The sequence below is a fragment of the Chaetura pelagica genome, unplaced genomic scaffold, assembly GCF_000747805.2.
Source record: "Chaetura pelagica isolate M959 unplaced genomic scaffold, ChaPel_1.0 scaffold83, whole genome shotgun sequence".
Classification (NCBI taxonomy): domain Eukaryota; kingdom Metazoa; phylum Chordata; class Aves; order Apodiformes; family Apodidae; genus Chaetura; species Chaetura pelagica.
Window position 1 is genome coordinate 1,502,389 of NW_009952893.1, and position 24,885 is coordinate 1,527,273.

Sequence of the window (24,885 nt, forward strand, 5' to 3'; positions counted from 1 at the left end):
TCAATTTTGTTAATTTGTTTTTGCTTTTGACCAAAGATCATTTTACCTTATTACTTCTTTTGTTTAAATCCATTGTCCATGGTCATGCAGAAACAGGGAGATCTTCCTCTTGTTAAAATGTGATATTTAAAAGTGAGAGTGAGGTGTGTTGTAACAGTTGCTGCATGAAAATACTTCCAGAATTGCTTGTTCGTGCTAAGAGAATCAACTTGTCAGTTGACATTCTTCCCCTAGTATCAGTATCAGAGTGAGGGGACTGTCCTCTCCTAACTTCTCTGGAGTTAACATCTAAGAGTTTTATCAATGACTTCTGTGCAAACAGGAACATATTGAAATACAGTTTAGCAACTGGCAACCAAATGGAGGGAGATTTTTTTTTTTACTGATTCAGAAACAGATTTCTCAAGCTGTCCTATAAAAGAAATGCCTAAGTCAGTGCAGAATAAAAGACTCTAAATGCAGCAAATTTTAGATCCACAATGTAAAAGCTTTTAATTATCGTATATAAAACTCTGATTTCTTCTTATATCTATAAAAATGTTTTAAAGACTCAATAGATAACAGTGAAATCCCCTTAACTTTTGAGGTAACATGAAATACGAATCTTAATTTAGGCACTTTAATTTGGCCCTTTGCACCCTGTGATAGTCTGACCTCACAATTGAGTTCATTTTAGTGTGCAATTTTGTTAGTTTTGTATGAAAATTTAATTTCAGTTATTTCTAACTTTGCAGTAACATTTGACTACCTTTCTTTGAGAGTAGCTCTTTGACAGATAGTAGTCTAAAAAATAACTCTCCCTCAGCCTCTTACCTCCAGGAGAAACCGTAGTATGTCCTGAGGGAATCAGGATATGTACATATTTTACAGGCAGTTACATGCAAGCCAGGCTGGACTCTGACCTGATTGGAAGTGAGCCAGCTCTGGTCCAGAAGCCATGTAGTCTTGTTAATACAGTGTCGGAGCTGGACTTGATACATCCCAACTCTCAACATAGCTTTTGTCTGGCCAGCTCAAAATGTAAATAGAACAGAACTGGAAATTTTTGAAGCCGTACCTGGACATATTACTGAAATAATGTCATCAGCCATGAGCAGGATTGGAGCCTGGATTGCTTGGGCCAGCATATTTTGAAAGAGGGGCCATCTCTGCTCACACACCATTGGATGTTTTGAATCTGATTTATCTTTCAAGTGATGGGAGAAATTACATTATAATGACTTAGGTTTTCTCCTCTATGCCTTGCAATCCAGTTCCATGTTTTGTGGGTTTTTTTGTTTGTGGAGGTGTTTTTGTTGGGTTTTTTTTTGGAGGGGGGGGTTGTGCCTTTTGTTCATGTTTTGCTATGCAGTTCTACATCAGATGATGATTACTGATTTGGGGGTAAATTATCAGCTCTCCAACACTGAGCTAGTTTGCATTTCAATGCGATACAGCCTAAATGCCAGTTTCTGTATGGAATGTATAAGGCAGACTTCACAAAAACTTCGTCTGGCTGATTTTTTTTGAGGAAAATGGATGGTACCCCTCCCCTGCCCTTCCCTGCTGACTAGGATGTCCCTTAAAATAAATGCTAGAAAAGCTGGAGACACTGAAATTATCAGTGTGTTAAAAATGTACAGAAATAAAATATTTTCATTTTGAGACCAGGCCTAAGTAGTTTTCTGCTTCAGTGGATGTCAGAACTAAGGAAATAAGAAAATAATTGGAAGCAGATATATGAGGAGAAAATACCATCAAATGCTGTGTAACACTGTGTTTAGTGGTTAGAAGTTAACTGCAAAACTTGATCTTATAGTCAGATTTGCTTATATAGCTGTGCTTACTTAGGATTAGCTTTGCATGACTGGCATGCAATTCTATCCTTGTGTAGAAGGGTAGTTCTGAGTGAATTCTGTTTAATAAGATTTGCTAAAGAAACTGATGCACATTAAAAATTGACTTGAGAAGTGTGTATCTCACTGGGTGAACAAGAAGAACTCCATCTGTGCGTCACTGAGTAAAAGATTTTTTTAAACAAATGCTCTCTACTTGTGATCTGAAGCAGGAAACAGATTTTAGAATTAAGGAAATGAAAAAAAAAAATTGAACCCTTGCAGTTTAATCAGCTATTTCTTATTTTCTAGGTGCAAAAACTCCAAGCTATTTTGAAGCCAATGATGCTGAGACGTCTCAAAGAGGATGTAGAAAAGAATCTGGCCCCCAAAGAGGAAACCATCATTGAAGTTGAGCTGACAAATATTCAGAAGAAATACTATCGGGCTATTCTTGAAAAGAATTTCACATTTCTTTCCAAGGGTGGAGGTCAGGCAAACGTACCTAATCTTCTAAACACTATGATGGAATTAAGAAAATGCTGCAATCATCCGTACCTTATTAATGGTAGGCCTTCTGTTTTTCTCCAAAGTTGAAAAATGATTGTAGGGAAGTTCAATAAATTAGAAATTATAATCTAGTCTGTCTTACTTATTCATGTCTTTTCAGTAGAAAAGTCAGATAACCTTTTAGGTTTGCTTGGGTATGGATATCTGCTAGTTGGGGCAGCATTGCTTTTGAAGACATGTGTGCTGCTTTTTTTCCAAGGCTCCCTAGCCCTGACATAGTTAGTGTCAGTATTACCAAGTTTTACTTTATGTAATTTCTGACAAATAAGATTTCAGTTATCATACAAGTTATTGGATGCTGACATAAATATGGCAATTTTTCTTCAGAGTTATAGTTAATATCTATGGAAAGAAAATAAATAGCAGCTATGAAATAGTAACTTAAAATTTCTCAAAAAAAGTTGTGGGATAAGAAATTATGATCAGGTATGCTTTTATGGCCATATATTGTCAGTGATTTTTTCTAATTGAAGTAGTCAGATTTGTTTGACTCTCAGATTAGACTCTTTCTCTGTGATGGTACTGGTTTTAGATCAGGATTATCTAAGGCAGGTGCTATATGATGAGCCAGCTAGCTATAGCTGTTTGAAGTATGCTAAACTATATGTGATGATCACATCAAATCTTCTCTGAGGATATAACACAAGCTTCTCTAAAGGGTTGCAATTCTATTACTTTCTTGTTTCCCAGTTCCTAATTCTTCCTGTATATGATGTATGCTATAGTTAGTTTCATGCTGGTAATAAAGTTCACTGTGAAAGACAGCTTAGTTCAAGATCTGTATGTGATTTCACTTTTCTGTTGTATGGCTGCCATATTGCAGTGCTTGTGGTTTTTCTTGACATTTTCTAATGTGGGGAAAAATGCTTAAACTGATTCATGAAATGACATCTAATTTTATTTCATGCGCAAGTCATCATTCTAAAGACTTGATAGAGGGTGACTCGCAAGTACTTCAACCCAGCCATGCTGGTGAGCTGCTCATTTTCTACAGATGAGCGTACAGTAAATTAGCTTTGTGGTTCTGGTACGGTTTTTGTTTGTTTATTTGATTGGTCTTTGTTTTATGTTAACCCGTTATGTATACAAGTTCTTCTGAAAACAGTTCCGGATGTCCAGGTTATGAGCTTCTGAACTTGTTGCTTTTTATATTTCTTTGTTTTCAGCAAAGTTGCTTGCCCTTATTTTTATTTATTTTCTGTTTGCTAAAAGAAATAAAATTAATGTTTTGCTGCTTTGTTAAGTACAGTTCATGTGTAGTGCTTGCAGTGTTGTCTAAAGCAGTGATTTTTTTTCCTTGCAAGTCTTTTATAATTTAGTGTCTGTTAGGGACTGCTGAAGTCCAAGTGGCTATATAGAAAATTCAAAGTATTTTTTTATTACTTTATCTTAACCCTAATTAAGGGAGGTGAGATTGTCTCTTGAGTGCTTTTGCCTTTGTAACATTTTTGTGACTCTGAACATTTGGACTTGTTTGGTGTCATGCAGCAATGTGGCAGATGGGTCAAGCAGTCAGATTTGATGGGAGGGAAAAATAAATAAATCCAGATTATTATTATTGTGAAGGATGGAACAAAATGAGCTGTATTTTAGAACCACATAGAAAAAACTCTTACATCCTGTAGTTGTCTGAGCCTGAGGTTTTGTTTTGTCGATCAAAAATTAACATCTTTGTACTGCAAGTGATAGCACGGGTTCATTTTGGTTCTACCAAGGTCTTGCAGTGCTGGCACATGGTGTTGCATACTGTTCTCCTAAGGAATTATATGTTGTTGTGGTAGCAAGTTCTCAAGTCTTAACTGCTTTTATAAAGATACCTCTGAATCCTTCTCGTTTTCTTTCAGAAAATTCTTTACAGATTTTGTGAGCCAGCAATACTGCCTGTGTATTTTAATATTCCAGTAGAACAGTGTATGTTTTGTTTCACATAAAAGTTGCAAGCAAGTCTTCTAGATAATCTTTGGTTAAGAGCCATAGAAGTTATATGATGGAAGTAGTATGGCAGGAGTTGAATATGGAGTGCTTTTTTTTAAAAATTGATCTGTTGATTGGTAAATTGTTCTGTGGAGATGAGAATTGTGGTCTGCTGAGACTATCTTTGAGTAGAATTCTAGAGGAAGTGACTGCATTTTGTGTGTTCTCCAATCAAGTTGGGCAAAGCACTGTCTGTTGGTTTTCTTAGAGGTGCACACCTTGTTTTTTCCCTAGCAACCATTCTCAAGTATTTATATGTCATTCCTCACCCTCCAAGAGCCAGCAGTAGGGAGTGCCTCTGTACTGAAACATCCTACAGTGTTAAACATTGAAAAGGTTCCATATTCTGTTCCTTATGCCTTCTTGAGCCCTAGAAGCCTCTCCTAGTTAGGAGTAGAAGTGGAGGTTTCCCTGATGGAGCAAGCACACATTCCAATAGATTCCTTTCATCCCCTACTAAAAATCGAGTAAGACAGGAACTAGTGTTACAGACCCATGCGTACATCAAGTAACTTTTAGGTAACAGGCTACCCAGTGTTCATCACTTAATTGCAAATGAAATAGAAATGAAGAAGAGGGCAGTATTTACAGGGTTTAGCTAAGATGGGGCTATTGAAAGAACAAGTTTTTTGGTGGGTATGGTCACTTAGGAAAGTGGATCTTGCTGAGACCAAACCCTGATACTGAAAACTCACTGTTCGTTAGATCTGTTTGTGGGTTTGTTGCGGTGAGGTTGTTTGCTTTTGCAGGTGCTAAGTTTGCATATTGGTTTACTTCATAGTAGTGAAACTTAAATTTGGATATCACAGTTGAGTAAGAAATAAATGATGTAGCCACGAAAGATGACTGAAATTACTGTTTTATTAACTACTTGACAGCCAGCTATATAAGCTCAGTACAAAATCCAAGATGAAATTCTGCCTGTTTTACAAAATGGGAAGTGATGCTATTGAAGGGAAATTGAATGTGTGTCTGATTGTACTAATTTCCCGTGGTTTATTTTTCTTACATGCAAACCATTAGAATTGGTACTGCTTTGAGTATGGAAGCCACATAAGGAAAATTCAGGGATGTAAAACTAATTTCCAGTGTGGTCACATTTTGAGTCTGTTAGTTCAGTAAAAGCTAGTAGTGCAAGTGTATTGAGTAATATGAAGCTGTCAGACAGCCTGCTTAGGGTGGTGTCTACTTAAGACACCAAATTACAATAGGCACTGAACCAGCAGTCACACAGGGGAGGGTGTGTTTGCTTGTTTGTTTACAGGCAGCTAGTTAGAACTGGTATATAAGAGAGATGCTCAGCAGAAGCCTGGCAGTAAGCTGTTCTTCCCCCTTCCCCCACCTTTCCTTGTGTTACTCAAAAGTAGTGTTGAAGCTGAGCATGATACAAACCAGAAATACTTTACAAAGTACATTTTATTAAAAAAAACCCTACAACAAAAAAGCGGCCAAACAGAAGGACTGAAAAAGACAGCTCAAAAAAAGGGGTTATTTGCATGGGAAATGAGCTTAGAAGGAAGATTCCAAACCTTTTACATAGCCAAGAATAGTAATCTGATAATTCTTGGAATAGTCCACCATTTGGAGAAGTGACATAAAAAATGGAATAGAGGCATAAGAGAGGCTGAAGAGAAAACTTGGAACTTGGTGTGTAGTCTTCAGGTAATGAGCAGTCTAGGAAATACTTGCTGTTGTGTGTATCGTTCATAGGCAAAGGGAGTGTTGGACTATTTCTGCAAAGAATGTGTGCGTTGGATACCTTGATCAAACTGAACAAAAAAAGGTATTTAGTAGAGAAAAGAAAACTAAATAGAAGGCAGAATAGTAACTTCACAGCTATTTCTTTCCCCCCCAAAAAAATTAATTTTTTTGTTGTTTGGATTTTGATTCTATAATTAATAATGGAAGGAGGAGGTCCAGGTCATGTGTGTGTTTAATCCTGGTTTTGGTTTTAGAGGCATAGACATCAAATGTGATTTGTATTTTTTGTATTTTCCTGTGAAAATAAGATTTTTTTTTCTTCAGTGTTGCATTTTAAAAAGGACAGAAAATCCGTATGATTACTTGGAATATGGTTTGCTTTGTTGTCTTTCTGCTTAATTTTTCATGAAATTTTGTTCCTGAAGTAGTTGTATGAGTTTATTTAGGGAAAGGTTTACTCCTGTTTAAAAGAGGAAAGTAAAACAACACAAAAGAATGCTCAATGTTACTTCATATTTATTCTTTATTTATGTATATGTTTGCTTTAAATTTAAGCTTAATATTTTTTATAAATATTTATTCACATAAAGCTTTAAACATTCCTACAGTTTCTATAGGGTATTGAAGGTGAGCTCATTGTTTATTAATAAAACCCTTTGCAATGTTCATGTATTGCTGTCCAATCTTTGCAGGTGCTGAAGAGAAAATTTTGGAAGAGTTTAAAGAAACACACAATGCCGACTCTCCAGATTTTCAGCTCCAGGCAATGATCCAGGCTGCTGGCAAGCTAGTACTGATTGACAAGCTGCTGCCAAAACTGAAGGCTGGTGGCCACAGGGTGCTTATCTTTTCCCAGATGGTGCGCTGCTTGGACATACTGGAAGACTACCTCATTCAAAGACGGTGAGAGCAACAATATAATATAATTCTAAATAAACTGTGCTTTCCTCAGTGGCCGCAGTATTTAACCTGAGAGTAATTCCTTTTGAGAAAGGATGAAATTCTAACACTTTACAGTATTTTCTGTAGTGCTGTGACTAAAAGGAAAAGCATAGGTGTAAGTTGCAAGTACTGAGATTTTTGTTTTGGGTGAATATAAAGTGACCTCACATGGAGAGCTTTAAACCTCTTAGTTTACTACTCAGGTAAATGTTTCAGTGGCTCTGGAGTTCTTTAGCTTAAGCCTGAATGCTTATTTTATTCCTAGGAGTGAAAGTCTGTTCTATACCAAAAGATCCAGGAACAGTCACAGAGTTCGTTGTAGTTCTTTTGACCCTATCATAGCCTGTTGTAATTTTTTTCTAAGTTGTGTATTCTTACAAAGAAACAATGCCATTGCAGTAAGAGTTATCCTTAAAATGCATCTTTATTTTAGGTACCCATATGAACGAATTGATGGCCGAGTAAGAGGCAACTTGCGTCAGGCAGCTATTGACAGGTTTTCAAGACCTGATTCTGATAGGTTTGTTTTCCTGCTGTGTACAAGAGCAGGAGGTTTGGGCATTAATCTTACTGCTGCTGATACCTGCATCATTTTTGATTCAGACTGGAACCCCCAAAATGACCTCCAGGTAATATTACAAGAGATTATTTTATTGAAAATTTTTCCTTGCCTTTTTGCTGTGAAATTTTCTTCACCTACAAAAGAAATTATCTGTTGTTCCTCTCATAGAAGCATAAAGATTATTACTTACATTGAAAGCAGTAACTTTTAAAAAAAGTTCTCTGTATCGGTTATTTAGTTGGGGTTTTTTTGTCACGTGTATCTGAGTTTATCTGTCTTTGTTTCATCAGGCTCAAGCACGATGTCACAGAATAGGACAGAGCAAATCAGTGAAAATTTACAGGTTGATAACAAGGAATTCTTATGAAAGGGAAATGTTCGACAAAGCTAGCTTGAAGCTTGGCCTTGATAAGGCTGTGCTGCAATCTATGAGTGGAAGAGAAAATGCTACAAATGGGGTGAGAATTAATATATTAATGTGTATGTTCAACAAATGGCTATGAATGTGTAACGCTTTTCCTTGCTTTCTTGCATTTTGGCTGGAGAACAGTGGTTTTCAGATGGAAAACAGCATGTATTTTAAAGTAGGGTTAATGAAGGGCAAGGCTACATGAATTGGCTTGGCCTATCTAATGGCTCACTTAGTGCCAAAAGAGGGCAGGTAGAATCAAGTTCCCTCAATCCTTCTGTGTTCTCATCATTCCACCCTTTACATTGTGTAGACCCTGGCAGTTCTTGGAGTTCTTCTGGTCACCTTTTTCTGGTGTAACTTTTTTGCCTTGGCCTTCTTTTGCTTTAACTTTTTGTCAGGTTAGTAAGTTAAATCTGCTTCCAGGAGGAGTTCAGCAGACCTAAAGTAAAGGGATTCAGTGACCATGAATTATTAAATAGTTGAAACCACTCATATAACTTCACCCTAAGAATTTTGTTGTTCGTATTCTTCTTTAAAGGCAACTGCAGCATGAATGTTTAATTGACCAGCACCACATTATCTTAGAGTTTCAGTTCTTGAAATGCTAAATAAGAGCAGACAATCTGTCTGATTATGCTGTCAGATGTACACATTGGCTGATGTGAAGAAAAAAAACGCAAATGCTCTCTTGCATGTTACAGGTGCAACAGCTTTCTAAGAAAGAAATAGAAGATCTTCTTCGAAAGGGGGCATACGGTGCTCTGATGGATGAGGAAGATGAAGGGTCTAAGTTTTGTGAAGAAGATATTGATCAGATTCTTTTAAGGCGAACACACACAATTACTATTGAATCTGAAGGAAAAGGCTCAACGTTTGCAAAGGTGTGCATTGACATTCAGAGGAAAATTAATGAAATGTAACGAGGATAGATGGAAGTAGTGTTAAATTGCCTTCTGTGTCTGTTTAGTTTTTCAATGTACTTGTCTCGGAAATTTTCCTCATGAATGTTGGCATAGTTGTATTTCCAGTCATGATAGCTTTCAGGTTTTCCCTTTTTTCTTTCTTGAAACTACCACTTTGTAAGTCCTTAGTATTATATTTACCAATGAAAATAGGTATTCTTTGTAGCATACAGTTAAGAAACCAATGCATGTGTTTTCACATTTACTAGGCTAGTTTTGTTGCATCTGGGAACAGGACAGATATTTCCCTGGATGACCCCAATTTTTGGCAGAAGTGGGCAAAGAAAGCTGAGCTGGATATCGATGCTTTAAATGGAAGGGTAAGTGCTGTATGTTTCTTCCTAGTACAATTAAATTGAAGATTTTCCCCCTCCTCAATTTTTACATTTTCACTTCCATTTTAGAATAACCTAGTTATTGATACACCAAGAGTAAGAAAGCAAACCAGGCTCTACAGTGCAGTCAAAGAGGATGAACTGATGGAGTTTTCAGACCTGGAAAGTGACTCTGAAGAAAAGCCTAGCACAAAGCCCCGTAGGCTTCAGGACAAATCACAGGGTTATGCAAGAAGTGAATGTTTCAGGGTGGAGAAGAACTTGTTGGTTTATGGGTAAGGATATACAGATTAAATATGCTGATTGTGGCTAAAGAATTGAAAATATGGAAATGATATAACGTGAATAAATCACCCTTCTCTTGGACACACTGGCATAATCTCTATTGTGTAATGTTTACCTCATTATGCTGTCTACATGCTTATGAGATTTTAAGTTGCTATGTATGTAAGTTGCTTATATATGTGTTATTTAGTTTAAACTGTCTTGAGTGTCTTACAGATGGCTGTGAGCTTACTGGTAAGATAAGTAGTTTCTTGATGACAGAATATTTGTTCCTGGTTTCTTGTAGTGTAAAGAACTCCTGAGTTAATCAAGGTTTAATCTCTTTTTGAAGTGTGGAGAGTAACAAAGTGTATTTGTAAAAAACAGTGTGGTTGTAAAATCAGTCAATCTAGAGGTTTTCAACATAGGCTTTGGCATTTTGGCACCACTTAAATTGAAAAGTAGCACTTAAATTTAGCTATTAGATACCTTATATTTTTCCCCATTGGTTTGACAAATTTGAATTTTATCTCTTTGCAAGCAAGTAGCTATATTTGACTAGTAACATGGTGGGCTTCAGAATGACTGTCTTTATTTTAGGAAGTTGTTTACAACAATTTCTAATCATGAATTTCAGGATCAAAATAAGAATCATGCTGCATGCAAATCCCACAATTGTAGGAATTAGTTTAATTTCTTATTCATAGCTTACTGGGACTATCAGAGTTAAACATGTGTACTTTATTATTTTGAGTGTAGTTCAATTGCAGCTTTACGAGCAGTGAACTTACTGCCTGTTCTGTAAAATAAACATTCTTAACTCCTTGGTACTGGGGGTTGGATTCCCTGATGTAACCTGCAAATGCAAAATGCATTAGTGCTAACACAGGAGGTCCCAACTTACTTGGTACCAGGAGTTAAAGTGAAAGTCACAAATTAAAATACCAGCACCCTGGCTGTTGTATTGAACATATTTTCCTTTCAGCTGGGGTCGGTGGACTGACATCCTCTCACATGGGCGCTATAAACGTCAGCTAACAGAACAAGATGTGGAAACCATCTGCCGGACTATCCTGGTATATTGTCTTAATCATTACAAAGGGGATGAAAATATCAAAAGTTTCATCTGGGATCTGATCACTCCAACTGCAGATGGGCAAACTCGAGCTTTGGTTAATCATTCCGGTATGTCTACCACAATCAAATAATGATGCTAGTAAATAGGAAAGAATTGCTTCAGTCATGCTTTGTATTTAGTTTAAACTATAGCCATTCTGACATGTCGTAGGATCTTGTCAGATTTTATGAGTAAGGTGGGCTTTGACTTGGTCTGTACTTAAAGGGGAAGTGTCCCTCAGACACTTTATAGAATGCAGTGCTCTTTCCCTTAAATATTCTAGTGTAATTTTTAAGTGGCACCTACTGCTGGAGTTAACCTCTTTCAAATTCCCATAAATCAGAAAGCTAGTTTCATTACGGTCATTCAGATTCATGAGAGTTTTTACAAGAAATATTTATATAACACTATTTTCTGGCTAGCTCTCTGAATTTTTTAATTCTTCACACCTAAATTAACATTAAAGTTTTGGTTGATTTTGTTATTTGCAATTTTCTGAGTTACGTTGCTGTTCAGTGTTTGATAGCTGTGTTGCCCACATAGGAATAAATCTAGTATGGAGGCTTAGCTTTCAATGTATGTTTGTAATGGAGTTTGGGGTAGAGTGCTTTTCTATTCAGATTGTGTAAGAAATATTGGGGTTTTACATAGGGTTGTCTGCACCAGTGCCCAGAGGGAGGAAAGGCAAGAAAGTAAAAGCCCAGAGTTCACAGCCAATGCTGCAGGATGCCGATTGGCTCACAACCTGTAATCCAGATGTATTATTTCAAGAGGACAGCTATAGGAAACACCTCAAACATCACTGTAATAAGTAAGTATTAATAAGTATTCCATACAGAGGGGGTTTTTTTACTACATGCTTTTTAAAGGTCTGCAACTTCTTTTGGAAATTTTAATAGGACACAGGGCCATTTAATAGGATGTAAAGGCCATTATTACTTCTTAATTTGAGAATAATCATCTTAACAGATATCTCGGTGCTTCTGTAAGCTCTTTTATGAGTGAGCAGCATTTAAAACACAATTATGAAGAAAATTGTTTCCTACTTCCTAAATAAGAATGGAATCAGATGAGGTTACTCTTTTTACCATACAAAGGGAAGACAATATCCCTACACTGGGTCTTTTTCTCTTGACAATCAGCTATCTTTAAACAAAAGCTGTTTGTTTCTTACCCTTCTTGTGCGGTCTCTCAGGCTGATGTCCTTAAATTTCTGTTCTGTAGGTGAACTTAAATATCCAGTTTAATGTAGTAATTCACCTATGGGTGGGTCTGTCTCTTCAATTTTTTTTTTGGTCTTCACGTTGCACAGAACATTTCTTTTCTCATTTGTTTGAGTTAAAATTTCTAACCAAGCTCTCTTACCTGAATCAGCGCCCTGATACGATTTTTGAAACTGCAGACTTGTAAATAAACTGAAAGCCTTTGGGAATAAATGCCATTGTGTTTTGATTTGGATGGTATGTTGCTTTATTGTTGTATGAATGTCTCTTAAGTGCCTCTTACATTCTTCTAGCATTTGTTTTGTAATACTTTAGTCAGTTTCCTTCCACTCTCTCCTGGTTCTTCATCTCAGTTTTGCTTACTATATTCTTCATCACAGACACTGAACCTAACCTTGTCCCAAAAATATCTTGTTCTGGGGTTGTGGGGGAGGTTGTTTTGATTTTGGGTTTGGAGGTGTTTGGTTTTGTCCTCTTTTTAAAGTTGGTCTCTTCATTGTATACATACCATACAGAAGTAATGTGGTGTTACTGAAAAGTTATCATTACTGCTGTGGTTTTAATATATAGTGTGTCTTACTAATACTGTTTGTTGAAAAGAAATTATTGATTTGAAAAGTACCTGTGGCCTGTCAATAGGGGGTGTGGTGTGAAGGAGGAGAGGCATTTAAAGGGTTTATTAGCTGGTTTCCAAGTGCTAACCAAGCTTAATTCTCAACTGATGAAAACATACTCATAGAATTACGTTAGCAAGTGCACATCCAAATAAACTGCTTTCTGATTTTTTTCTAAACTGTTACTCAGATCTGTTATTATATGTCACTTGCTCTTAAAATAATTAAATTATTTCCTGTGACATTTTAATATCCCTGGTAACATGTCCTCAGTACTTGTTATATCAGTTTGCAGATGAGATTTCAATTCATTTTTAAGATATTGCAATAATATATCGTAGTAATACAGTAGAGCAATTATGAGGATTGGGAAGACTGAAAAATGTGGAAGAATGTTTTCAGTTGCTGTCTTTTTCCTTCACTTGCCAGATTCACCAGGACTTAAGTGAATTGTAGAAGCAATCTGTTTAGTCGAGATAAAATCAAACAGAGGTTGAAGGCACTTAATAATCAGAATAATTTCCTTCAAAAGGCAGCAGTAGCAATTGGCTTTATTAAGAACTCATCTTCTTGTCCTTCTGTAATGTGTATGCTGTTTTAATGCATAGGACTCCTGAAAGGTGCAAAGATCTCTGGTTTTTGGTTGACGTTGGGTTTTTTTCCTGCTCTTCTTCTTTGGCTGGATGCTACAGCTGTTATTGCTTAATACGAAGATGATAGAGACCGTCAATGGCTTATTTACATAGCCACACAGAGAGCAGGGACACCTTACTGGTCCCAGTTATCATGTATACAAAAAGAAGCACGTCTGACATGTTTTGAATTGCAGACATGACCTTCATTCAAATCCCTGCTCTTACGAGGTTTGCTTGAATAACGTGTAAAACCGAATGTTGCTCAGGTGGCATCAGAGCTCTAATGAGGAGCTCTCAGAACTGGTGATGGTCTAAATTTTTCATGCAAGTGGGTGATGAGATTACTGCTTCCTTGGTCACCTTTGCTGTTTGAGGAGCAGCAGAAATTCCTTGGTGGATTTGGGTACAGTGAAAGGGCAGGCTGAAATCATCTCCATTTTTGCTGGTAGTGATTTTACTGAACCGGGCAGCAGGGGGTGCCCTGAATTGAGTAAACGTAGAAGAGCAGGATTATTTTCAGGTAGATACTTTTTCTACAGAGATGACCTCTTTTCTAGTCTCCTTGAAAAGCCAGAGTCTGCCATTCTCTCTGCTGCCAGCTTCCAGTGTGACCACAACACCAGACAGCCCTTCTAAAAACCATTGTAGTATTGCAGAGATGAGGAAAAATAAACAGGCAATGAAGGTTTTTCACTTCCTTGTAGCAGTTAGGTTGTGCACAGGTAAAATTAAATAGCAGTTTGAACTATAAAGAGCAAAAATAGTTAATATCTCCCAAGGGAAATGGGGGGATTATTTTTTTCCCCCATTCTCAGAAGCAAAAAGTTGTATAATCTGAAAAACCTGACATTCCATATTGAGGGTTTATTGTAAGGTAGTAAAACCAGATTTTATATCTCGTTTATTCCTACAACTTCTGATGTGCTTCCAAAAATGGTATTAAGGCAGCAGCTGAGGAAATTTTATGAGATAATGAAGCAGAACAGTTACTGAAAGCCATCTGCTCAGTTGTTTACAAACTTGCTTCAATACTTCAGAGGCAGTGGTAGAGTACGTGTCTAAACTTCACAAGCTGCACTAGGTAGAACTAAATGAAATGCGCCGGGGCCGGGCTGAGCTGGGTCCCTCTCTGTGCAGTGTAAGCGGTTGCCAGGCAGGCCTGTTGGAAGCCAGCAGAAAGCACCACACAGAGGTGATTATGTGCCACCATCTGTCACGCTTCAAGCCTACCATACAGCATGGCTAATCAGCCTTGGCAGGATGATGGATGAACAGCAGCAGCTGCCAAAAGCCACTGTTGGCAAACAGTCCTGAAGTTAAGAACTTTTTCCCCCCTCTGCCTTCCTCTCCAGGGTCCTGCTGCGTGTCCGCATGCTCTACTATCTGCGACAAGAAGTTATAGGGGACCAAGCAGACAAGATCTTAGAGGGTGCTGACTCAAGGTTAGTGCAAGTGCAGGTTTATTTTTTGCCTTATGACGCTGGCTTTTATAAAGTACACGTACTATCACGCAGCTTTTAAAGGTTGTCACACTTTTGGTTTTGTCTCTTTTTAAAGTTGGTCTCTTCATTGTATACATACCATACAGAAGTAATGTGGTGTTACTGAAAAGTTATCATTACTGCTGTGGTTTTAATATATAGTGTGTCTTACTAATACTGTTTGTTGAAAAGAAATTATTGATTTGAAAAGTACCTGTGGCCTGTCAATAGGGGGTGTGGTGTGAAGGAGGAGAGGCATTTAAAGGGTTTATTAGCTGGTTTCCAAGTGCTAACCAAGCTTAATTCTCAACTGATGAAAACATACTCATAGAATTACGTTAGCAAGTGCACATCCAAATAAACTGCTTTCTGATTTTTTTCTAAACTGTTACTCAGATCTGTTATTATATGTCACTTGCTCTTAAAATAATTAAATTATTTCCTGTGACATTTTAATATCCCTGGTAACATGTCCTCAGTACTTGTTATATCAGTTTGCAGATGAGATTTCAATTCATTTTTAAGATATTGCAATAATATATCGTAGTAATACAGTAGAGCAATTATGAGGATTGGGAAGACTGAAAAATGTGGAAGAATGTTTTCAGTTGCTGTCTTTTTCCTTCACTTGCCAGATTCACCAGGACTTAAGTGAATTGTAGAAGCAATCTGTTTAGTCGAGATAAAATCAAACAGAGGTTGAAGGCACTTAATAATCAGAATAATTTCCTTCAAAAGGCAGCAGTAGCAATTGGCTTTATTAAGAACTCATCTTCTTGTCCTTCTGTAATGTGTATGCTGTTTTAATGCATAGGACTCCTGAAAGGTGCAAAGATCTCTGGTTTTTGGTTGACGTTGGGTTTTTTTCCTGCTCTTCTTCTTTGGCTGGATGCTACAGCTGTTATTGCTTAATACGAAGATGATAGAGACCGTCAATGGCTTATTTACATAGCCACACAGAGAGCAGGGACACCTTACTGGTCCCAGTTATCATGTATACAAAAAGAAGCACGTCTGACATGTTTTGAATTGCAGACATGACCTTCATTCAAATCCCTGCTCTTACGAGGTTTGCTTGAATAACGTGTAAAACCGAATGTTGCTCAGGTGGCATCAGAGCTCTAATGAGGAGCTCTCAGAACTGGTGATGGTCTAAATTTTTCATGCAAGTGGGTGATGAGATTACTGCTTCCTTGGTCACCTTTGCTGTTTGAGGAGCAGCAGAAATTCAACGGTTTCCTTGGTGGATTTGGGTACAGTGAAAGGGCAGGCTGAAATCATCTCCATTTTTGCTGGTAGTGATTTTACTGAACCGGGCAGCAGGGGGTGCCCTGAATTGAGTAAACGTAGAAGAGCAGGATTATTTTCAGGTAGATACTTTTTCTACAGAGATGACCTCTTTTCTAGTCTCCTTGAAAAGCCAGAGTCTGCCATTCTCTCTGCTGCCAGCTTCCAGTGTGACCACAACACCAGACAGCCCTTCTAAAAACCATTGTAGTATTGCAGAGATGAGGAAAAATAAACAGGCAATGAAGGTTTTTCACTTCCTTGTAGCAGTTAGGTTGTGCACAGGTAAAATTAAATAGCAGTTTGAACTATAAAGAGCAAAAATAGTTAATATCTCCCAAGGGAAATGGGGGGATTATTTTTTTCCCCCATTCTCAGAAGCAAAAAGTTGTATAATCTGAAAAACCTGACATTCCATATTGAGGGTTTATTGTAAGGTAGTAAAACCAGATTTTATATCTCGTTTATTCCTACAACTTCTGATGTGCTTCCAAAAATGGTATTAAGGCAGCAGCTGAGGAAATTTTATGAGATAATGAAGCAGAACAGTTACTGAAAGCCATCTGCTCAGTTGTTTACAAACTTGCTTCAATACTTCAGAGGCAGTGGTAGAGTACGTGTCTAAACTTCACAAGCTGCACTAGGTAGAACTAAATGAAATGCGCCGGGGCCGGGCTGAGCTGGGTCCCTCTCTGTGCAGTGTAAGCGGTTGCCAGGCAGGCCTGTTGGAAGCCAGCAGAAAGCACCACACAGAGGTGATTATGTGCCACCATCTGTCACGCTTCAAGCCTACCATACAGCATGGCTAATCAGCCTTGGCAGGATGATGGATGAACAGCAGCAGCTGCCAAAAGCCACTGTTGGCAAACAGTCCTGAAGTTAAGAACTTTTTCCCCCCTCTGCCTTCCTCTCCAGGGTCCTGCTGCGTGTCCGCATGCTCTACTATCTGCGACAAGAAGTTATAGGGGACCAAGCAGACAAGATCTTAGAGGGTGCTGACTCAAGGTTAGTGCAAGTGCAGGTTTATTTTTTGCCTTATGACGCTGGCTTTTATAAAGTACACGTACTATCACGCAGCTTTTAAAGGTTGTCACACTTTGTCTCTTAAATGTCTGCTCTCAAGCAGCCTTATTTTATCAAGATCAGGGAGTGATTTTGGGGGGGGGAGGAAATGATGTGGGAAATTACAGAAGTAGATTTGCAGTTCTGTAAATTTTGAAGGGTGATTTTATCTCAATTTTTAAAAAAAATATAATAAGAGCTTAAGTAAATTGTATTTGGGTAATCATTGGCATTCCACTCTCAAAATAGCCTAATGTTCAGGATTTTTCTTGTGTTTGTTTTTTTGTTGTTGTTGTTGGTTTTTTTTCTGTTTGTTTGGGGTTTTTTTGTTATTGGTTTGGTTTGGGTTTTTTTAACCATCATATTTTTTTAAGGTATTTCAGTTTCTGTATTGGGTTTGGGGGTTGTCCCCTCTTGCAGTTTATACTTGCAGAACATGAACCACTTTTTTCTTTAAAAACATCTTTGTTCAGTAATCCCTTTGAGAAGTATATAATGCTGTCTTCACAGTGAAGTAGATGTATGGATACCTGAGCCATTCCATGCCGAAGTTCCTGCAGACTGGTGGGATAAGGAGGCGGATAAATCCCTTTTAATTGGAGTATTTAAACACGGTAAGTGATGTCTCACTCTGAACAAAATTCGGTTGTAAAGCTTTCTGTGTGTAGGACTGTTCAGTCATAATATTAACAAGTATTGTTCCAAAGAACTGTTGGCTTGTATCTCCCTTTTTTTCTTGCCTGCATTAAAAACCTAATATGAGCTGTAAATATCAGATGCTGTTTTTAAATGTTTGCAGAACATTTGAGAAGAAAACATTACTTTCTTGGCTGTAAATAAAACAAAACCATATTTGTTTAAATAATAGCCAAATAGTAAGATAGATCTCCATAAACTTTGCTTCCAGCACTGCTTCGCTTGCTAACTGCCAACCAGTGTCAAAGTGGACGGTGGGCTTAACCTCTGCTATTAATCTGTACAAGTGCCTCCTGGGCTTTGTTCCAAGCAATATTTCACAAATGTCAGTGTTGAGAACTCCCGGCTCCCTTGAGTGGGATGCAGCCTTGTTAACTTTGAAAGGCTGGGGATGCAGAGCTGGCATGATATATACAGTGAGCGATTCCTGATTATAATCCCAATTCTCTGGAGGTCGCAGAGGTATTCTCAGCAGCCCAGCCTGACTAAAGGGGAGAATGATGGCTTATAAAACCTTTCATGATTACAGTTTGGCTTGAGGCTCTACAGCAGTTAGGAGCAGTGTGTTGTAGTACAAATCCTAATTGAATTGTGCTGTTCTGCCTATGTACAGCAGCTCTGTTTTGTGGGCTCAGCTGAGGCAAGTCTAGTCTAAAAATCATTTTCCTGCAGTGCACTGTTGGGATCTGCCATTTTCCATCTAGTCAACTTGGGCAGTAAAAAAGCAAACAGCAGTTTGAAAACCATAGAGGGAACAGTGTCATCTTACTGACATGCATCATCCTAAACCTAATAAGACAGGTTCGTTGGCCTTACGTATAACCCATGTATACAGCATTTTTGCAGCCTACACTGAGGGTTCCAGCAGGGCTGTAGCCATAGAAAATGTGTGCGTATGTGTGTGCTTCCATTTGCATCTGCACGTTTCCATTCAGGAGTACTGAATGTGGAGAACCACTGTGAAAGTCATATAGGAAACTTAAAGAAGGTTTTCACTTGTGAAAGATTTTGATTTTCAATTTAATGTCTTTATAAGGTAATGTTTCCTTCAATATCTACTATTTGTTGATGCAGAAATTTCATTACACGAATGAAGTGGTTGTTCCCAGCACGGTGACAGCTGCTTATTTTTTCTTTTTTTTAATTTAAAAATAAATACATGTATTCACAGTTGTTCATATCTTTAAAAATAAAAGTGTCTCGTGCTCTGCATGCAGGTTATGAGAAGTACAATTCTATGAGAGCTGATCCAGCACTGTGCTTTCTGGAACGGGTTGGCATGCCTGATGCGAAGGCCATAGCTGCTGAACAGAGAGGGACAGACATGTTAGCAGATGGCGGTGATGGGTAAGGAGGACATGAGAAAATTAATAAACTTTATCAGCATTGTATATGTTGGCACCAGTTCATATGTCATATTTTGCTTGCATCTTGCCTGAGGATCTGAAGTGATCATATGATGTAAAAAGTACATATAATTGTTGTAACAGTTGAGCGTGAAATATAAATGTGTAACTTGGTACACTGTACTGATGGCTTTTGTAGCTTTTTTGCTTTTGTCCTGAAAATCAGCCCCCTCTCAAAGACCAATATATTGCTAGAAAATACTTCTTTTAAATATTTTATAGTGGTGACTTTGACAGAGAGGACGAAGATCCGGAATATAAGCCAACCAGAACTCCTTTCAAGGATGAAATTGATGTAAGAACTTCCAACTTTCTGTGATTTCAAATACATAAAATGATTATTGATTTTCCATATTTCTCTAAATATGCAGTTCTTAAGTTTGATAGCTACCGTATAAAACACACCTTACAAAGATTGTGTGCTGCTGTGTTTGAGATTGCATATTTTTCTCTTGAAATGATAACATATGGTCAAAACTGAAAGCTAAAATAACTTCTGTCTTTTCCCCAAGGAATTTGCAAACTCACCTCCAGAAGACAAAGAGGAATCCATAGAAATACACCCAAGTAAGATTATAACAAAGAAATTCAAAAGGCAAAAATGGACCATTTACTGAAAAGTGGACTTTTATATTACCACATAAGGGGATAGGTGGTGTTCTGGGAAAACACCACAGTAAACCCTTTACTGCTAAATCTCTTCATGTTTCGCATCATTCAAAACAATTACTTACAGTCTTTGAATAATCCACATTATGGCTTTCTGGGTTTCTTATTACATAGTACGAAATTGTGATGATAAAGACCGGATGTTTCAAAATGCAGGCATTGACGTTTCTGCTGAGATAATCTTGGAAGTTAGAGGGACGTTGGTTCCTCAGTATGCAGGAAAATTGCCAGGTTTACGTGAGAATAATGAAGTGGGAAATCACAAATGTAGGTGTTTACTCAGAGGCAAAATTATCTTCTTAGTAATATATTTAAAGATGCATTGCCTTAATTTAAATACTTACTGTATTCATGATATATTTGCATTCATAACATTGAATAATAACGCTTGATGGTTATCTCTAAACACTTCACAAGCATTTCTGAGTTCTTAGAGTTGGATGGTTTGATTCTGTTTTTTATCTCCAACCAATGTAGTTATCCTGTTTCTAATTTGTTATGCACCAGTATTAATGAGGCATATATTCTTATCTGATAAAACAGGAATCCAGTTCTAGGCATAGAAACTTTGAAATATTTACTTTTGGTTTTGCAGTTCACAAATACTTCTCTATTCTCTAGACAAGCACGGTGAAAGCAATGCTGAGTTAGGCCAACTCTACTGGCCCAACACTTCAACCCTGACTACCCGTCTGCGCCGCCTCATTACTGCCTATCAGCGCAGCTATAAAAGGCAACAAATGAGGCAAGAGGCACTAATGAAGACTGACCGCAGGAGGCGTCGGCCTCGGGAAGAAGTGAGGGCACTAGAAGCAGAAAGGGAAGCTATCATAACTGAAAAACGACAAAAGTGAGTTTCTTAGCGATATCTTTGTTTAAATCTTATTGGAGCTTCTGTGTTACCAGCACTGCTCTTGTGTTTTGAAAGAGAGAATGAAGGGGGTTTTGGAGCAGTGGCCTCACTTCTTTTGCTTCTTCCTTGACTAGATGGACAAGAAGAGAAGAAGCCGATTTCTATCGTGTGGTATCTACTTTTGGAATTATTTTTGATCCTGTAAAACATCAATTTGACTGGAATCAATTCAGAGCATTTGCCAGACTTGATAAAAAGTCCGATGAAAGCTTGGAGAAGTATTTTAATGGCTTTGTGAATATGTGTAGACGAGTGTGCCGAATGCCAGTCAAACCGGATGATGGTAAGTTTTAACTGACTGTAGAAATCAATATTACTTCTGAGACAGGGGGACTGTTGAAGCTTTGTGCCCAGGCTTAATGATTTCAAAGTGGGCGTATATTTAATTGATGTTAAAACAGTACGAATTGGTGTTGTTGCAGAACCGCCTGATCTTTCCACTCTGATTGAGCCGATCACAGAAGAGCGCGCTTCTAGAACTTTGTATCGCATAGAACTGTTGCGGAAAATCCGTGAGCAGGTTCTCCATCACCCGCAGCTGGGCGAGAGGCTAAAGCTTTGCCAACCAAGCTTGGACCTGCCAGAGTGGTGGGAGTGTGGTAAACATGACAAAGACCTGCTGATTGGTGCTGCTAAACATGGAGTCAGCAGGACAGATTATCACATTCTTAATGATCCTGAACTCTCTTTTCTTGAGGCTCACAAAAACTTTGCTCAAAACAGAGGGACAGGTAATGCAAATACTGTCTCTTCTGTAAACCCCCTGGGTGCTGGCTGCAGTCAGACACCACCTATTGTCCCATCCACACCAGTACAAGAAGAAAAGACTACGGAACAAACGGAATCTAAAGTTGAAGTGTCTGAAAATCCAGCAGCCAAAGAAAAGTCAGATATCAAAGAGGAGACAGATATTGCAGATAAGGACACTAAACGGGACTGTGATGCTGAGGCTGAGCCTGGCTCTGTTAAATGTGAATTGAAAGACATAGAAATGAGTACAGATGTAGAGCCTAAATCTATTTCTGAGAAAGGCTCAGAAGAAGATGAAGAAGAGAAACTGGATGATGATGATAAATCAGAAGAATCCTCCCAACCTGAAGGTAACATGTTGGTCAGGTCAATTCTGTGTGCTTAGCATCAGCCCCACAGCTGTTGTAACTTGTGCCAGCTGGTAAGTGGCACGCACAGAGCCATTATGGAGCTCAGGGTGGGCTACATGTAGCATTTCCTTTGCCCTTCTGCATGTCGGGTGGCTAGATAAGCTTTCATAAAAACCATCCAGCATCAGCAGGGTATCCCCCCACAAGGGGTGATTTCCAAGATGGTTTACTGAGCCAGTAAGCATGGCCTTTGTGCCAAATGCAGAAGACTGAAGCTCCCCTGTAGTGACTACTTGAAAAATACCTCAGAATGTTGTGTCAAGTCTGGTTGTCTTAAACTATCTAGTTTGGTTGATATCGGGTGGTTGGGAACTTGTGGTTAATGCCTGATCATAGTTGTTATTCAGCAGGCGCAGTTTCTCAGGGTAAGAATTTTGATGAAGAAAGCAATGCCTCCATGAGTACTGCAAGGGACGAAACACGCGATGGGTTCTACATAGAAGATGGGGATACCTCTGTGGTTCAGCTGCTTCATGAGAGAACGTTTGCCTTCTCGTTCTGGCCTAAGGTTGGTTAGGGGTAGAATGGCATGTGTTGTCTTCAATACAGATAAAATATGGAAAATGTGTTTGCAAAATAACAGCGAGCTTTATGTGAATTTGCAATTCTAGTAGCAAGGGACTTTTTATCTACGAATGATTTGTTGAATAGCATTTTATTCTTCAATTTCATACAAATTATCAGAGGAAATTAAAGGAATTACTTTACTATAAATAGTATCATTTAGTAAAACAACAAACTATTGATAGACATGAGTTCCTCATAGGCTCCATAACTGAGTGTCAGCAGAATCACACCTCTCACATCTCTATTGATGGAAGCAAGCTTAAGATTTTGAGTTACGGAATTTGTCTGCAGAGCAATCTGCAGTGTTCATAGAGATTTCATAAGATCACCTTTTTATTTTGGGGTGAGGAGATTGTAAAGAAGAGTATTGGTGACCTATATGTTCTAAGCCATTATGTAATGTTGACAGATGTAATTGTATTAAGGTATCTTGCGAACATCGGCAATGGTTTTAGATAGGGTAAAGCTGTATCTTGTTTTGGTAACAAGGAAGAAAATTATCTAATATGAAATGTTTTTTTAAAATATGAAACTGTAACCTCATACTAAATCCATACATAATGTAGTACTCTCCTTTGCAGTAAGGATAGAGAGAGAAATAAAGTAGTAATAGTCTTAAGCTTACTAATCACCATAACAGGGCCATCTGGTTTGGGACGGGGGAGGGGGGCAGGGTGAGCGGACCTTGCTCTTAATAGGCTTATTCCTAGGGAAAGCAAGCGGTCTGTTGCAGCTGCTCAGATTTGCTAGTGGCTTTTGCACAGTTTTGCTGTTCAGGAAGCTAACTGATGCTCATATTCCCTAACCAGCAGTATTTCTCATAGTTCTGAAGTTTCTATGCTTCAGGCAGGCTAGCATAGAATGTGCTTGAATACTGAAATGGAAAAAAAAAATCAAATTATACTCATCTTCTTTGCTTTCAGCATGTATTCTGGAAACATGGATGAAAATCTTACTCCAGTCATAGGGTAAAAGTAAAAAAAAAAAAAAATCCTTCATCTGTATAGATTCAGCATAAGTAGACTAATAAACATAATTAGAGGTTTTAAGTGTACACGCTTCAGTGAAATTTGAAGTGATAATGGGCGTGGAATGAAAATTGACATTCATTAGATGTCCCCAGGTTGGTGCCCGTTTCATAATGTTGAACTTTATTAATAGTGACGCTAATGAGGATCCACTTCCTAGGACAGAATTGCAGATCCAGCCTCTTGGATCTTGAGAACTGCAGCTTTAAGATTCTGATTGCAGATGTTTAGGTTTTCCCTTCCTAACTGTTGATTTTGCTAACTACTGAAGTTTTGCAATGTAAAATAAGTGAGTTTCTATTACATTTCTCAGTTAGTTACATTTTACAGAAAAATCTTGCCTTCCTCCTTTCCCTCCCAATATAAATGCAACTTCTAAGCTCTAGTGATGTTTTATTCTACAAAATTGTCCGTGTATTAACTTCTTGTGAGGTGATAGTTCATCCTGAGCTGCAAGAAGAGCAAATTTTCAATGTATTTCTTCAGCTTTGGAAGCTGAACTATATTGTTACACTCATCTGAGTTGAAAAGGTGACTTTTGCAATGAAGGTTCATTACTTTTCCGTTACACAGGACCGAGTAATGATCAACCGATTAGACAACATCTGTGAAGCAGTGCTGAAAGGGAAGTGGCCAGTAAATAGGCGCCAGATGTTTGACTTCCAGGGGCTCATACCTGGGTATACTCCAGCAGCTGTGGACAGCCCTCTACAAAAAAGGAGCTTTGCAGAGCTCTCCGTGGTTGGTCAAGCCAGTGTCAGTGGCACTGAAGATATCACTGCTTCTCCTCAGTTATCGAAGGCAAGGCTGCATCTTTCTCTTACATAAAACATGTTCTCTTGCACGTGCTACTTTTGCGTAATAGAAAAAAACAGTATTTCTTTAAATAGCAAAGCCAAAGTGTTTCTTTGAATAAAATGAAGGCTTTGTTTTCAGAGTTCTGTGTTTTAACTTTCATTTTAAATTCAGCGTAGCTTTGATAATGTTTAAAAATGCTCATTTTTTCATTAGGAAGATGCACTCAATTTATCGGTTCCACGTCAGAGGAGGAGGAGACGAAGAAAGATTGAAATTGAGGCTGAGAGAGCTGCCAAGAGGAGAAATCTTATGGAAATGGTTGCCCAGTTACGTGAGTCTCAGGTGGTCTCAGAAAATGGACAAGAAAAGGTTGTAGATTTATCAAAGGCCTCACGAGAAGCAACAAGTTCTACCTCAAATTTTTCATCTGTTACTTCAAAGTTTATCTTGCCTAACGTCTCCACACCCGTGTCTGATGCCTTTAAAACTCAAATGGAGCTGCTGCAGGCAGGTCTTTCACGCACACCCACAAGGCATCTACTAAATGGCTCTTTAATAGATGGAGAACCACCCATGAAGAGGAGGAGAGGAAGGAGGAAAAATGTAGAAGGGCTTGATCTGTTATTTATGAGCAACAAACGGACATCGTTGACTGTAGTAAGAAAGCAGCCTTTTTGTTTCATATTTGTTCTC

The 24,885-nt window shown here is 38.2% G+C and overlaps 1 protein-coding gene across 2 annotated transcripts in view; it reads left to right on the forward strand.

The window, feature by feature from the left end:
• Positions 1-24,885, forward strand: part of CHD7 (chromodomain helicase DNA binding protein 7) — a 92,439-nt gene that overhangs the window by 63,070 nt on the left and 4,484 nt on the right. The window contains exons 14-33 of one of the 2 annotated variants that reach the window (XM_009995538.1): positions 2,127-2,382; positions 6,752-6,962; positions 7,435-7,630; positions 7,854-8,021; positions 8,677-8,856; positions 9,147-9,257; positions 9,342-9,547; positions 10,522-10,721; positions 11,305-11,464; positions 14,478-14,567; positions 17,466-17,569; positions 18,869-18,998; positions 19,280-19,352; positions 19,570-19,629; positions 20,350-20,576; positions 20,714-20,922; positions 21,062-21,739; positions 22,147-22,307; positions 23,968-24,195; positions 24,406-24,849. In XM_009995538.1, the coding sequence (XP_009993840.1) occupies positions 2,127-2,382; positions 6,752-6,962; positions 7,435-7,630; positions 7,854-8,021; positions 8,677-8,856; positions 9,147-9,257; positions 9,342-9,547; positions 10,522-10,721; positions 11,305-11,464; positions 14,478-14,567; positions 17,466-17,569; positions 18,869-18,998; positions 19,280-19,352; positions 19,570-19,629; positions 20,350-20,576; positions 20,714-20,922; positions 21,062-21,739; positions 22,147-22,307; positions 23,968-24,195; positions 24,406-24,849 (4,092 nt within the window). Of the gene's footprint in view, positions 1-2,126; positions 2,383-6,751; positions 6,963-7,434; positions 7,631-7,853; positions 8,022-8,676; positions 8,857-9,146; positions 9,258-9,341; positions 9,548-10,521; positions 10,722-11,304; positions 11,465-14,477; positions 14,568-17,465; positions 17,570-18,868; positions 18,999-19,279; positions 19,353-19,569; positions 19,630-20,347; positions 20,577-20,713; positions 20,923-21,061; positions 21,740-22,146; positions 22,308-23,967; positions 24,196-24,405; positions 24,850-24,885 lie in introns of both variants that reach the window. The other variant, XM_009995539.1, reaches the window with a different exon arrangement.